General features: G+C 46.5%; 1 protein-coding gene across 1 annotated transcript in view; it reads left to right on the top strand.

The window, feature by feature from the left end:
* The window catches only part of myo7aa (myosin VIIAa), a 41,112-nt gene that overhangs the window by 20,311 nt on the left and 6,271 nt on the right, over positions 1–14,530 (top strand). Inside the window, exons 21-40 of the mRNA XM_034701800.1 lie at positions 1,435–1,529; positions 1,605–1,689; positions 1,801–2,019; positions 2,107–2,214; positions 2,309–2,518; positions 2,621–2,827; positions 2,942–3,118; positions 3,308–3,397; positions 3,479–3,606; positions 3,708–3,834; positions 3,975–4,094; positions 4,514–4,687; positions 5,178–5,405; positions 5,478–5,645; positions 5,743–5,860; positions 6,071–6,197; positions 6,533–6,702; positions 7,096–7,286; positions 7,415–7,539; positions 7,617–7,774. Coding sequence (XP_034557691.1) covers positions 1,435–1,529; positions 1,605–1,689; positions 1,801–2,019; positions 2,107–2,214; positions 2,309–2,518; positions 2,621–2,827; positions 2,942–3,118; positions 3,308–3,397; positions 3,479–3,606; positions 3,708–3,834; positions 3,975–4,094; positions 4,514–4,687; positions 5,178–5,405; positions 5,478–5,645; positions 5,743–5,860; positions 6,071–6,197; positions 6,533–6,702; positions 7,096–7,286; positions 7,415–7,539; positions 7,617–7,774 — 3,025 coding nt within the window. The remainder of the gene's footprint in view (positions 1–1,434; positions 1,530–1,604; positions 1,690–1,800; positions 2,020–2,106; positions 2,215–2,308; positions 2,519–2,620; positions 2,828–2,941; positions 3,119–3,307; positions 3,398–3,478; positions 3,607–3,707; positions 3,835–3,974; positions 4,095–4,513; positions 4,688–5,177; positions 5,406–5,477; positions 5,646–5,742; positions 5,861–6,070; positions 6,198–6,532; positions 6,703–7,095; positions 7,287–7,414; positions 7,540–7,616; positions 7,775–14,530) is intronic.

Raw genomic sequence — 14,530 nt, 5'->3', positions numbered from 1 at the left:
TGAGGACAGTTGTTGTGAAGAGGTCAGAGGTCACTGGTAAGGCACATCCGTTGGTTTGTTGCTGTTGATGATTCAGGCTCCACAGTTTGTTTTTAAAGTGTAACTCCTGTACGGCGCCCCCTGGTGTCCGTCCTCGGCTGGTTTTACGTACGCCAAACATGATCCGTTTCACATGTTTGGACATGCATGTTTTAGATTTCCCATGTTGTACGTAAACCGTAAAGCGTGGGTCTTATTTTGGTCTGTAGTTTTCTGATGATGTGGTCTAACACGTCGCCTTCTGAAGCTCTCATCAGTTAAAAGGATCAAAGAGCTGCATTAACAATCATATCAGTCTGTCTCAAGATTATCCTCCTAGTTTAAGGCTCAGATTATAAAATGTGAAGTGACACCTTGGATGTCGTCTGCTCTTAAAGCTCATATCTCTCAGGCGAGCTGCTCGGCTGCTTGTCTGCTCGGCTGCACAGGAAACAGCAGCGGAGGCAGAGAGAGCAGGAGGGTGATGTCGGGGCAGTGCCCACACTTCCTCAACAGGATGGATTGATGGATCAGGAGGAAGGAGGAGGAGAGGGAAAGAGCTTGGTGTTCTCTCTCTCAGGGTCGTGTTAGTGGAAGTGGAAGTGTGGAGGTGGCAGTGCCATCCTCTCCATCAGTACGACACTTTGGAATATAACATACTTCAGCAGCTGCTCGATGCACAGAGAAAAAACTCTGTGTACAAACGTGTGTGCTTTAAAACTCTGCACCGGATGATTTTAAAGTTCTTTACTCGTTTATAAAGCTTTGCTTGTCCGTGTAAAGATCCTCTGTCATTTGACGTTCCTGTCAGATCCTGTAGGTCCTTGAATGCTCCTCTTTTAAATCTTCCTCATGTGACCCAAACAAGCACAAAGAGAGATAGAACGCCTCTTGGTTTTTGTACATTTGAAAGGTGCTAGATGAATAAAGATGAGTTGAGTTTTGAGGGAGGTATCTCAATAACTTGTGGACTTTGGGACTGCTGCAAAAACTTGGTGAAGGTGGATCTTTTTCCTCTCAGGATGCAAACCTCATGTTCAGGTTTGGACTCTTTGTTTAGCTCTACAAAGTCCAGAATTCAGAAATCAAATACTTTGATGTCTGACCAAATACCTGCAGATCTCAACACACCTCCAATCTTCCTCTGTGATTCAACAGATCAATACTTAAATGCTTTCAGGGAATGCAGTGGTGCAATAAAAAGCCTGCAACATAATCCAAGCTACACCAAAGTGTCAGAAAGTGAGAACTTCTGTCTTCATGTTTCTAAAAATGAGTAACATTAAATTACAACAGATCCTCTTGTTGAAAGAACGACTTCCAGACGTGTGAATTAAAACCATCTCAGAGGAACGTGCATGAAGCAGAAGAAGAGCACACTTTCATGAGTTATTCATTCCTCTTCCTGTCATGTAGGATCATCACGACATGCTGCTGGAGATCGAGAGAGACAAAGCCATAACAGACAAGGTGATCCTGATCCAGAAGGTGGTTCGAGGTTTCAAGGACAGGTCAGCTTTGATTCCAGACTCTTTATCAAGTTAACAGAAACCGGTGTGTTCTGATGTTTCTCATCCGTCCATCAGGTCCAACTTCCTGAAGATGAGAAAGTCAGCTGTGTACATCCAGAAGACGTGGAGAGGGTATCACTGCAGGAAGAACTACGGAGCTGTGAGGACACACACACACACTCTGCAAACACACACACACGTTATTAAAGCATCAAAAGGGATCTCTTCTCTTCTCCTCTGTCTGACTTCATCTTTACCTCCGTCCTTCCAGATGCGAGCGGGCTTCTCTCGGCTCCAGGCTCTGGTTCGTTCCAGGAAGTTGTGTGCGTCGTATCACGTGGCCCGTCAGCGAATCACAGGCTTCCAGAGTCGCTGCAGAGGCTTCCTGGTGCGCCGGGCGTTCAGACACCGGCTGTGGGCCGTCATCACCATCCAGGCCTACACCCGAGGGATGATCGCACGCAGGCTGTTCAAGAGGCTGAAGGGAGAGGTACAGACACTCAGAGGTGACTCTTAACCACTCTATGCACAGGTTTTTCTTCTTTAACCTTGGACTTCTGTCTCTCTCTCTCTTCAGTATCGAAGGCGGCTCGAGGCGGAGAAGCTGCGTCTAGCTGAGGAGACCAAACTGAGGAACCAGATGTCAGCGAAGAGAGCGAAGGCCGAGGCTGAACGCAAACACCAGGTGGAGATTTCAGTTCAATGTGACATGAAAAACAGAGTGCAGGAACCTTCTTTCTTCACTTTGTTCATCCTTGTGCTATGCTTTTATTTTGTAGGAGCGTCTCACCCAGCTGGCCAAAGAGGACGCTGAGAGGGAGAAGAAGGAGAAGGAGGATGCTCGCAAGAAGAAGGAGATGGTGGAGCAGATGGAGAAGGCCCGCTTGGAGCCCGTCAACGACTCGGACATGGTGGACAAGATGTTCGGCTTCCTGGGGACGACAGCGTCCTTCCCGGGCCAGGAGGGGCAAGCTCCTGCTGGGTTTGAGGTGAGCTGGGAAAAGGTTCTCCATCAAACTGGGTTATTAGAAAGTTGCTGTAAGCTTTACTGTAAAGCAGCATCTGAATCCTGAATCCTGTATCCTCTGCAGGACCTGGAGCGGACTCATCAGGAGCTGGAGGAGGAAGACCTGGATGAGGCTCTTCCTCTGCCGGAGGACGATGACGAGGAGGACCTATCAGAGTACAAGTTTGCAAAGTTTGCTGCCACCTACTTCCAGGGCACCACCACTCACACCTACGTCCGCAGGCCTCTCAAACAGCCGCTGCTGTTCCACGACGACGAGGGAGACCAGCTGGTAGGTCCCCTCTGACCTCTGACCCCTCAGCAGTCCCACCTCAGTGTAGTGATGAGAGTAATGGAGGTAACATGTGGTTTAATGAATGCATGTTTCCTCTGTGTCTGCGCCCAGGCTTCTCTGGCCGTGTGGATCACAGTGCTGAGGTTCATGGGAGATCTCCCTGAGCCTAAATACCACACGGCTATCAGTGACGGGAGCGAGAAGATTCCCGTCATGACCAAAATCTACGAGACGCTGGGGAAGAAGACGTACAAGAGAGAGCTGCAGGCGCTGCAGGGAGAGGGGGAGGTGAGAGGGAGGAGAGGAGGGAGTCAAGACGATTAAAGTGGAATCTTCTGCTGTTTGTTCATCGACCATGTTTCTGTTTCTTCAGGACAAACGTCTCTTCAGATTGTTATTTTCTGTCACACAGATTTTACTACACGTCTGTAAATCCTGAGGTTTCTGCTCTGATTCTCTCTTTCGTCCTGCCTTCAGACGCCTCACACCGACAGCGTCAAGAAGAACAGCGTCCGACACAAGCTGGTGTCCCTGACGCTGAAGAAGAAATCAAAGATCACAGAGGAGGTACGACAAACAGACTGTGATGTTTAAATTCCAGGTGTTGTGTTTGCAGAGGTTGGATAATTAAAGTTTGATGCGTTTCAGGTGACAAAGCGCCTCAATGACGGTGAGTACAGTCTCCACGGAAACAGCATGCTGGAGGACAGACCAACATCCAACCTGGAGAAACTTCACTTCATCATCGGCAACGGGATCCTGAGACCAGCTCTGAGGTAAACACACATAGATACACTTAAACATTAATATGCATGTTTAGGTGGCACTTGTTTAACCTGTGTGTGTGTGTGTGTGTGTGTGTCTGTGTGTGTGTTAGGGATGAGATCTACTGTCAGATCTGTAAGCAGTTGAGTCAGAACCCGTCGAAGAGTTCTCACGCTCGGGGCTGGATCCTCATCTCTCTGTGTGTCGGCTGCTTCGCCCCCTCTGATAAGTTTGTGAAGGTCAGGACGTCTAATCATTTTTATAAATCAGCATTTCTATTTTTTTATGGCTCATTAGAATATTTAATGTAAAGAGGGAAGGACATCTTGATGCTTCCTCAGAGATTAACACCTGTGCATGATTTATTTTGGACCTGCAGTACCTGAGGAACTTCATCAGCAGCGGGCCTCCAGGTTACGCTCCGTACTGCGAGGAGAGGCTGAGACGGACGTTTGTTAACGGGACGAGAACGCAGCCGCCATCATGGCTGGAGCTTCAGGTGAGAACTCAAACACACATCAGGTTAAACCCAATAAGATAAGAACATGAGGATGTCTGATTTATAAAAGTCACTTGCTTTTTTAATACTTTTTAGTCAATGCAAAACATGTATGACCTTTTACCCTTTAAAAACACAGCATTGTAAGACTGCATCCTCTAAGAATGTGTCATCATCAGCATGTTTATAGTTTAGAGCATCTGTTTCAAGTTAACTGTCCAGACAGTACAGTACAGTATTTGATTACAGGAGTATTTAGGTTACATGGTTTTTAAAATTGGGAGTGGACAAAGAATCTCCCAATGAATAAGAATAAAACCATGTTCATACATCACATTTAAGACAAATGATGCTATATAATGTGCTTCTAGAGATAGAAGAGCACAGATGAAGACATTTTCTGTGTGATCTGTCTTCAGGCCACCAAGTCAAAGAAGCCCATCATGCTGCCGGTGACGTTCATGGACGGCACGACGAAAACTCTTCTGACCGACTCGGCCACTACGGCCAAAGAGCTCTGCAGCGCCCTGTCCGACAAGGTCAACCTGAAGGACCGCTTTGGGTTCTCGCTCTACATCGCGCTGTTTGACAAGGTGAACACACTCATACACACAGACTCACTGCATGATGCTGCATTACTCTGTATGTGACATGCTTTATCTGGGTTTTATTTACCCGGTGGAAACTGGGGTCACTGACCTCAATTACAGTTGCAAGAAAAAGTATGTGAACCCTTTAGAATTACTTGGTTTTCTGCATAAATTGGTCATAAAATGTGTTCTGATCTAACTGGTTGATCCTCCTTTGGCAGCAAAAACCTCAACCACATGTTTCCTGTAGTTGCAGACCGAATATTAAACCCAAGGGTTCACATACTTTTTCCACCCTGCACTGTGAATGTTTTCATGGTGTGGTCAATAAAAACATGAAAACTTGCAATTTTTTTGTGGTATTAGTTTAAGCAGACTGTGTTTGTCTATTGTTGGGACTTATATGAAGATCAGAGCACATTTTATAACTAATTTATGCAGAAATGACTTGTCGCTGCAGACAGCTGTAAACGTATTCTCTCTCTTCCTGCAGGTCTCCTCTTTAGGCAGCGGGAACGACCACGTGATGGACGCCGTCTCTCAGTGTGAGCAGTACGCTAAAGAGCAGGGAGCTCAGGAGAGGAACGCCCCCTGGAGGCTGTTCTTCAGGAAGGAGATCTTCACACCCTGGCACTCCCCCTTTGAGGACCAGGTCGCCACAAACCTCATCTACCAGCAGACCGTGAGGGGCGTCAAGTTCGGAGAGTACCGCTGTGACAGGGTGAGTCTTCATTTGGTGTTTAATCATCCTCTTTGTAATGTGCCAAACAAACTGACCCTCTCTGTGTCTCAGGATGACCTGGCAGAACTGGCCTCTCAGCAGTACTACGTGGACTACGGTTCAGAGATCCTTCAGGAGCGCCTGCTGAGCCTCATCCCGTCCTACATCCCCGACAGAGAGATCAGCACCTCCAGGACGGTGGAGAAATGGGCTCATTTCATCATGGCTGCTCATAAAAAGGTGACTGATACAAGGATTTAAATATAGAAGTGAAGCATGTGTCCTCTGCTCTTCTCTGTCTTCATAATAAAACTTCTCTTCGTCTCGGTCCTCTCAGGGCATCTACACCCAGAAGAGGTTTGACTCTCAGAAGGTGAAGGAGGAGGTCGTGGACTTTGCTCGGCACAAGTGGCCTCTGCTCTTCTCACGTTTCTATGAAGCCTTCAAATTTTCAGGTGAGCCTCTAAACCACCTCTAGAGCCAGAAAGATGCACACATCTGAATTACTCATGAAGGTCAAAAACAAGGAGCTTTCTTTTCCAGTGAGATATGCATCAACGTTGAAAGTTTTGTGTCCTGTAGTTCCTGAACACATCGTTTGAAACTTGCTCTCTTTGTCTGAAACGATGAATCCCTCCCGTCTGACTCCGTTCTGCCCCCCTCAGGTCCCAGTCTGCCTAAAAACGACCTGATCGTGGCCGTGAACTGGACCGGGGTGTATTTTGTGGATGAACAGGAGCAGGTCCTCTTGGAGCTGTCCTTCCCAGAAATCAATGCAGTTTCCAGTAGCAGGTGAGGCATGCTGGGAAGTGTAGTCTCTCCTTCTCCTCACATTTCCTGCCCCCCTGTTTGCAGGTTATTTCTTAATCCCTGAAGTGGAACCTTTGTTTCTTATTTTTTATGTTTTGGAGGCTGAATTCAAACACAAGCTGCTGCTGGTTCAACTCTCAGCCTCAGCTCTTTGCTGCCTGTCATCCCTCACTCTTTTCTCCAAACACTTCCTCTCTCTCTCTTCAGCTGCCTGTCATATAAAGGCATATCTCTGTATCTCCAGAGTTAAACAAAGAGAGATGTTGTGGTGTTACAGACTCAGATGGTCCCCCTGATTTTGTGACCTTGTCTCTCAGAGGAGGAAAGCTGCAGAGTCAGAACTTCACGTTGGCCACCATCAAAGGAGACGAGTACACCTTCACATCCAACAACGCCGAGGACATCCGGGACCTGGTGGTGACCTTCCTGGAGGGCCTGAGGAAGAGGTCCAAGTTTGTGGTCGCACTGCAGGACAACCCGAACACCAGTGAGTCCTGAACTCGATTATTCTTACTTTCTATTACTGTTCTATTATTACCAAAGACCCAACATCAAGACCGGATCAGATCCAGTCCCATCTTACAGACAGGACTCAGTCTGATCTCATCTTAATCCACCATGAGCAGAGCACTTTGCAGCATTTAGCAAGTTACAGTGGCAAGGACAAACTTCCTTTAACAGGCAGAAACCTCCAGCAGGACCAGACTCATGTTAGACACACATCTGCTGAGACCGTGTTGGAGAGAAGGATAGAGGGAGATGAAGAGAGAGAGAGAGAGATGATAGTGGGGAGACGGATAGTAGTAGTTGAGGAACCTACGAGACAAGGGAGCTCAGGGACTCCAGAATCATCTCATCTCAGTATGACCTCTTTCCACAGCAGGCGAGGAGTCAACGTTCCTGAGTTTCAAGAAAGGGGACCTGATCCTGTTAGACCAGGACACAGGAGAACAGGTCCTCAACTCTGGCTGGGCTCATGGAGTCAACGAACGGACCAATCAGAGGGGAGACTTTCCAGCTGACTGCGTCTACGTGCTGCCGACCATGACCCGGCCACAGCCAGAGATAGTGGTGAGAGAGGAACTCAGATTTTTAGGTCTCCTGGACTGTTAAACTGGGTTTGACCTCTGACTCGTGCTTTAATGTAAAAGTTTCTACCTGCTGGATCTAATTGATCCTGATGTGATCTAACCAATCAGGCCCTGGTAACGATGACTCCAGACCAGCGTCAGGAGTCAGTTCGTGTGTCTCAGCTCGTCATGCCTGAGACCGAGGGCAAGATGAAACCGTACACACTGGAGGAGTTCTCCTACGACTACTTCAGGTACACACAGTCAGTCTTCTGGTCAGGGATCCCCTCAAGGCCCTTTATTAATCTGTACTAACCTTAATCCTTCACAGACCTCCTCCCAAACACACCCTGAGCAGAGTGATGGTCACCAAGAATCGAGGGAAGGACAAGATGTGGAGCTGCACCAGAGAGCCGCTCAAACAGCCGCTGCTGAAGAAGGTGGTCAACCACGAGGAGCTGGCTCAGGACGCCTGCATGTCCTTCATCGATATCCTTTAAAAGCAGACGACCTGAGAGAGACATTTTTACACATTATTACATTCACTTCTAGACGGTGTATATGCATGCATTTTAAATTCACCAGAAGAGGAGGGACAGTGTAAGGGCCAAGTTACGTTTAGGCATATTAAAGGTAAAATAAATAATTAACAATTTTGGGTTTACAGTAAATCTTCATATTTGTGATTTTATTGTATAAGTTAAGTGATAAAATATGTTTGAGTCAGCTAAAAGTAATTTCATTTAATTCATGTGGATATTTTGTAAAGTTAAAAGGCAGAATGGTACTGTTGTCAGCAGTGAGTATGTTACTGTCCCTTTAAGAGAGAGAGCGCTCTTGCGTGTGTCCGTAGGGTGAGACTGGGGCAGACAGTTGAGGATCAATCAAGGACTGAGCCACATGGTTTCTTTACCGTAGTATTACAATTCTTTGTTTAGGAAAACTTGACTTTGAACATCCAGTAAGATTGGTTAACAAAACTGTGGATTAAAGGAATTTGTTTTATCAGTTTTACTTCGGAGTCCTGTGGGAGTTTTTCCTCTTCAAGTGAACGTACACGAGTAATTCCAAGGCTTTTTTGATCTTCAACCCACCACATTCGTAAAGAAACCTGCTCTACCTGGACGAATGGACATTTATGGATGGATTTGAAGCACAAAGGAAGGGATTTCGACTGATTCAAGTTACGGTGGTCGTGAGTAAAATGGAAATTGTAACTCTGACATACGCAACGTCACTCTACGCATTAGTGAGCTGGTTAACAACGCTGTTTTTTGGATATTCTGTCAAGCCAATCAGTGGACAATAAGCAACAGTGTCTGAAACGCTTCAACTAAATCTAGGTTGCTCATCACAAACATGGAGCAGGAAAAGGACGAAACAGCTACAGTTGTAGACACTAGGACAGTGAAAGTCACAGCTAAAGCTATGGAGGAAAAGGTGAGGCATACTATTAGCGCACGGAAGGCCAAGCTAGCTAAGCTAACGGGAAAAATGAACCAGATAAGCAAATTAATGGACAGTGAAGATGATAATGTAACAGTAATTTCGACCAAGCTTATTGTGGATTTCAACGAGCTGTTTGGAGAGTTCTGTGAATGGAACACCAAGGTAAAGGGACTGTTACAACAAATTTCTGAAGAAGAAATGAACAGAGACCAAGCTAACTGGTTTGAACCTAAGGCTGATGTTTTCAGGAAATTTGCAGAGAGTGTGAAGGCTTGGATAAATGAGGCTAATCTACGTCTTGTGGAAGCAGCTAAATGCAATGAAGAGGTGCAGCCATCAGACAGTGTTTCCAATGCATCTAAAGTATCTTCAAAGCGTAGTTCAAAGGCACCTTCGGCACATTCCTCTCGTGCATCATCTACTGCATCATCTACTCGTCTTAAGGCAGAATTGGAGCGTGCTACATTGTTAGTCCAAGCATCTGCATTAAAACAGAAACAAATGTTGGAGGAAAAAGAAGCTAAACTCAAAAGAGAAAAAGAGGAACTTGAGATACAAACTGCTTTAGCAGCAAATGATGCTAAGATTAAGATTCTGACTGAGTTTGAAGGACTCTCAAGCAGAGCATCAAGTCATGATGGAATGAACTCCTATTTAGCTTCAAACAAAGCTTGTGATCCGCTAGCTCCAAGGCAAAGAAGTGTCTTACTCACCACAGACAGACAAGCAGCACGAAACAATGATGTTCCACAAAATGTCCAAAGTTCACCCACTTTGACCACTCATCAGCAGCCAGAGGCTCTATTAAATGTTGCTGAAGTGCTATCCAAGCAGCAGAGATTGGCAACCCTGCCTCCTCAGACCATTCCTGTATTCAAAGGAGACCCCCTAGAATATAAACTGTTCATAAGAGCCTTTGAACATGGAGTAGAGGACAAGACAGAGAGCAGTAAGGACAGATTGTACTATATGGAGCAGTACACCAGTGGACAGCCGAGGGAGCTGATAAGGAGCTGTCTTCATATGGATCCCGAACGTGGATATTATGAAGCCAAAAGACTTCTGAAAGAACATTTTGGGAATACCTACAAGATTTCAGTGGCTTACATAGACAGGGCTTTGAACTGGCCAACCATCAAGTCTGATGATGGAGAGGCTCTCCACTCATTTGGCCTCTATCTCACTGGATGTCGTAATGCTATGACTGATGTTGAGTACATGGAGGAGCTAGACAGTACAGCCAATTTGCGTGCTATCATCACCAAACTCCCGTACAAATTGAGAGAAAGGTGGAGGAGCCAAGTCTGTGGAATACAGGACAGGGAAATTCGCAGAGCTAAGTTCAATGACCTTGTGGATTTTGTGAACAAGCAGGCCAAGGAAGCCTTGCACCCACTGTTTGGTGACATAAAAGACTCTACCTCAAAGAGCCAACTTAGAGCTCAAGTGGATGAAAGGTTGCACAAGAGAAGTGGTAGCAAGAGAGGCTTCACCACAGCAGCAATTATCACCAGTAACAAGGAAGAGACTGTAAAGCCTAAGCCAGAAGATAAAGTCAGTGGTAACCAAAGGTGTGCATTTTCAAAACCATGTCTCTTCTGCAATGGTGTTGAACACGCTATGGAACAGTGCAAGAGGATGAAGAAGTCTCTTCATAGGGAGAAGATTGACTTCTTAAGAGCTAAAGGTTTGTGTTTCAGTTGCCTACAAAAGGGTCACATGAGTAGCTCATGTAAGCAGAAATTGAGCTGCCAAGTGTGCACACAGTCACACCCTACAGTGTTGCACATGAAGGGGAAACCCAGTTCTTCAAACAAGGAGGTAAGGCACGAAGTGGAACCAGGTGAAAATGAAGAAAAACTGTCATCCATTGTTAGTGGGTTTGTGGGAATGGATGCAACCATTGGTGATACTGAGAACGTAGAGAGCATCTTAGCAATAGTTCCAGTTCAAGTCAAGACCAAGAAGGGCCAAAGGGTGACACAAACTTACGCTTTTCTTGATCCTGGGAGTACTGCTTGCTTCTGCACTGAGGAGCTAATGAAAGAACTTAGTCTCACAGGCAGAAAAACGCACATTCTACTGAAGACCATGGGAGAGAAAAGGGTTGTCAGCAGTCACATTGTGTCTGGCCTCGAAGTAAGCAGATTGGACTGCAACGACTTTCTGGGGCTTCCAGATTCGTACAGTCAGAAAACCATTCCTGCATCTACAGACAACATTCCTTTACAAGAGGACGTTGACAAGTGGTCCCACCTTCAGCAGGTGTTAATTCCAAGGATAGATGCAGGTATAGGACTCCTTATTGGGACTAACGCGCCCAAAGCTATCGAACCATGGCAGGTTATCGCCAGCGTAAATGACGGTCCTTATGCTGTAAGAACAAGGCTAGGCTGGACTGTCAATGGACCTCTTCGGAAAGAAACTTCCAACAGTTCAACAAGCGGGCTGATACAGGTTGCTGCAAATCGTATATCAGTCAGCAGACTAGACACACTTTGGAGTCAACAATTCAAATGTGACTTCCCTGAGTGTGAGCAAGATGAGAAGCTGGAAATGTCAAGGGAAGATCTTCAGTTCCTTGACATGGCCTCACAGTCAGCTAGACTTGTGGATGGACATTACAGCATTGCACTACCACTAAGGAACAAGGATGTGAAGATGCCCAACAACCGTGCAGCAGCTGAGCAACGAACTCTGAACTTAAGGAGGAAGTTTGTAAAGAATCCTACATTCCATTTGGAGTACACAGCCTTCATGAACTGCATGATTGAAAAGGGGTATGCTGTAAAGGTATCTGACAAAGACCTCAGCCGGGAAGATGATAAAGTTTGGTACCTGCCACACCATGGGGTTCATCACCCCAAGAAGCACAAGCTCAGAGTGGTATTTGACTGCGGAGCATCATACAAAGGCACTTCTCTGAATGATCAGTTGTTACAGGGACCAAATCTGACCAGCACCCTCCTCGGTGTCATCACCAGGTTCAGGCAAGAGGAAGTGGCGGTCATGGCTGATGTGGAAGCCATGTTCCACCAGGTTAAGGTGCCCGACGAAGACTCTGACCTTTTCCGGTTTCTCTGGTGGACATCAGGTGACATAAGTCAGGAGACAGTGGAGTATAAGATGGTGGTTCACTTGTTTGGTGCAACCTCGTCTCCGAGCTGTGCCAGCTTTGCCCTACGCAAATGTGCGGAAGACAACAGAGATCAGTCCAACAGCCAAGCAGTTGACACCGTGCTCAACAACTTCTATGTGGACGACTGTCTTAAATCAGTTCAGTCAGAAGAAGAAGCTGTGCGGCTGTACCACACCTTGCGAGCTGTATGCGAAAAGGGAGGATTCAGACTTACCAAATGGATCAGTAACAGCAGAGCCATGCTGTCTGTCATCCCAGAAGAGGAGAAAGCAACAGAAGTTAAAGACCTTGATCTGACTCAAGATGTGCTTCCTACAGAGAGAGCTTTGGGAGTTCACTGGTGTATCCAATCTGACAGCTTCAGGTTCAAGATAATAATGTCAGACAAAGCCCCCACTAGGAGGAACATCTTATCCATTGTGAGCTCTGTGTATGACCCGTTAGGTATCCTGGCACCAGTTTTGCTCCCAGCAAAGAGAATCCTGCAAGAGCTTTGCAGAAGGAAGCTAGGCTGGGACGTCCTAATTCCTGATGACCTCAGTCGTGAGTGGTCTACATGGAAAGCTCAACTCCACCAGTTAAAAGACTTTAGTGTCCCAAGGTGTTTCAAGCCTGCAGGCTTTGGTGAGACAGTATTCCATCAACTCCACCACTTCGCAGATGCTAGTGAAGATGGTTACGGGACAGTTAGCTATTTGCTACAGAAAAACAGCAGCAACAAGGTCCACTGTGCGTTTGTCATGGGGAAAGCCAGAGTGGCTCCGCTGAAGCCCATTACTATCCCACGAATGGAGCTTACCGCAGCAACTATGGCTGCCCGCATGGACAAGGTATTGAAATCTGAACTGCAACTACAACTACAAGAATCAGTTTTCTGGTCTGACAGCACAACTGTGCTGAAGTACATTTGTAACAAATCAAGCAGATTCCGCACTTTTGTCGCTAACCGTGTGGATACCATCCTGAAGATCTCTGAGCCACACCAATGGAGGTATGTTAATACTTCACAGAACCCTGCTGATTACGCATCCAGGGGGCTCAAAGCAGAGAAGTTCATTCAAAGCCACGCTTGGTTACAGGGGCCGGACTTTCTTACCAAGCCCATGAAAGATTGGCCAGAAAATCTAGTTCCTGGAGACCTAACCATGGAGGACCCAGAGGTAAAGAGCTCTGTAGTTTGCGCTACTGTAACAGATGATCCAAGAGATGCAACGCTAGAATTCATGCGATACTTTTCGTCCTGGATTCGTCTTAAGAAGGCAGTCGCTTGGATGCTTAAATTCAAGAGCATTCTGTTGAGCCAGTGTCGAAAGAAAAAGGAGCTGAGTGTTACAAAATCTCCCCTCGAAGTCGTTAAGGAGATGAGGAGTTTCAAGGCAGACCTATTTGGAGCTGACTCCAATACACTCACAGTGGAGAACCTCACAGAAGCAGAGAGGGAAATCGTTCGATTTTGCCAAGGCAAAACGTTTTCCAAAGAGATCTCTGCACTTCAACGGGGTGAAGGCATAAAGAGGAGCAGTAAGCTTTTCAAGCTAAACCCTGTCCAACAAGATGGCATTCTCAGGGTTGGTGGAAGACTCAACAGGGCAGCTTTACCGGAGGAGTCAAAACGGCCGGCAATCCTTGATAAGGATCTTCATGTCACAAAGCTGATCCTCAAAGAAATCCATGAGAATTTGGGTCACAGCGGTCGAAATCATGTGCTTTTCAAGTTGCGGACCAAGTATTGGATTCCTGGCGCAAACTCAGCCATAAGGACAATCCTATCCAAGTGTCTTGTCTGTCGACGCTCACATGGAGCTGCAGGACAACAACTGATGGCTGACTTACCTCGAGACAGAGTCCTGCCAGACGACCCTCCATTTACCAACACTGGAGTGGACTACTTCGGCCCATTCGAAGTAAAACGTGGGCGAAGTAAAGTGAAAAGGTACGGCGTTATCTTTACATGTATGACAGTTCGAGCAGTTCATTTAGAGGTAGCGTCCTCACTGGACACAGACTCTTTTCTAAACGCTCTTCGTCGCTTCATGGCCAGAAGAGGCCAGGTCAAAGTTCTCCGCTCTGACAACGGGACCAATTTTGTTGGAGGCCAGCGTGAGCTAAAGAAAGCCATTGAAGAATGGAATGTCTCCAAGATCGAGAACACACTACATCAGAGTGGCATCCAGTGGATGTTCAATCCTCCCACTGGCTCCCACCACGGAGGTGTATGGGAGAGGTTAATCAAGTCTGTAAGGAAGATTTTGAGTGTCACCCTGAAGCAACAGACATTGGATGAAGAGGGCCTACACACTCTTCTATGTTGAAGCAGAGGCCATTATCAACAGTCGGCCCATAACAAAGGCTTCCAGTGACCCAAATGATCTGGAGGCTCTTACGCCCAATCACCTTTTGCTTCTGAAGACCAAGCCGTCTTTACCCCCTGGAGTGTTCGACAAACACGACATCTATGCAAGAAGGAGGTGGAAACAGATCCAGTATATGGCGGACATGTTCTGGAAGCGGTGGACCAGAGAATATCTACCGCAGCTGCAAGAACGTCAAAAATGGTGCCATCCATCTCGCAACTTTACCACTGGAGACATTGTGTTGATAGTCGACGATTCAGCACCACGCAACTCCTGGCTTACAGGAAAGGTAATCCAGACAAT

Source organism: Notolabrus celidotus, chromosome 14 (genome assembly GCF_009762535.1).
Source record: "Notolabrus celidotus isolate fNotCel1 chromosome 14, fNotCel1.pri, whole genome shotgun sequence".
In the NCBI taxonomy this organism is placed as follows: Eukaryota; Metazoa; Chordata; class Actinopteri; order Labriformes; family Labridae; genus Notolabrus; species Notolabrus celidotus.
Note: the sequence above shows the minus strand (reverse complement) of the source record. Positions and strands in the feature narration are given on the sequence as shown.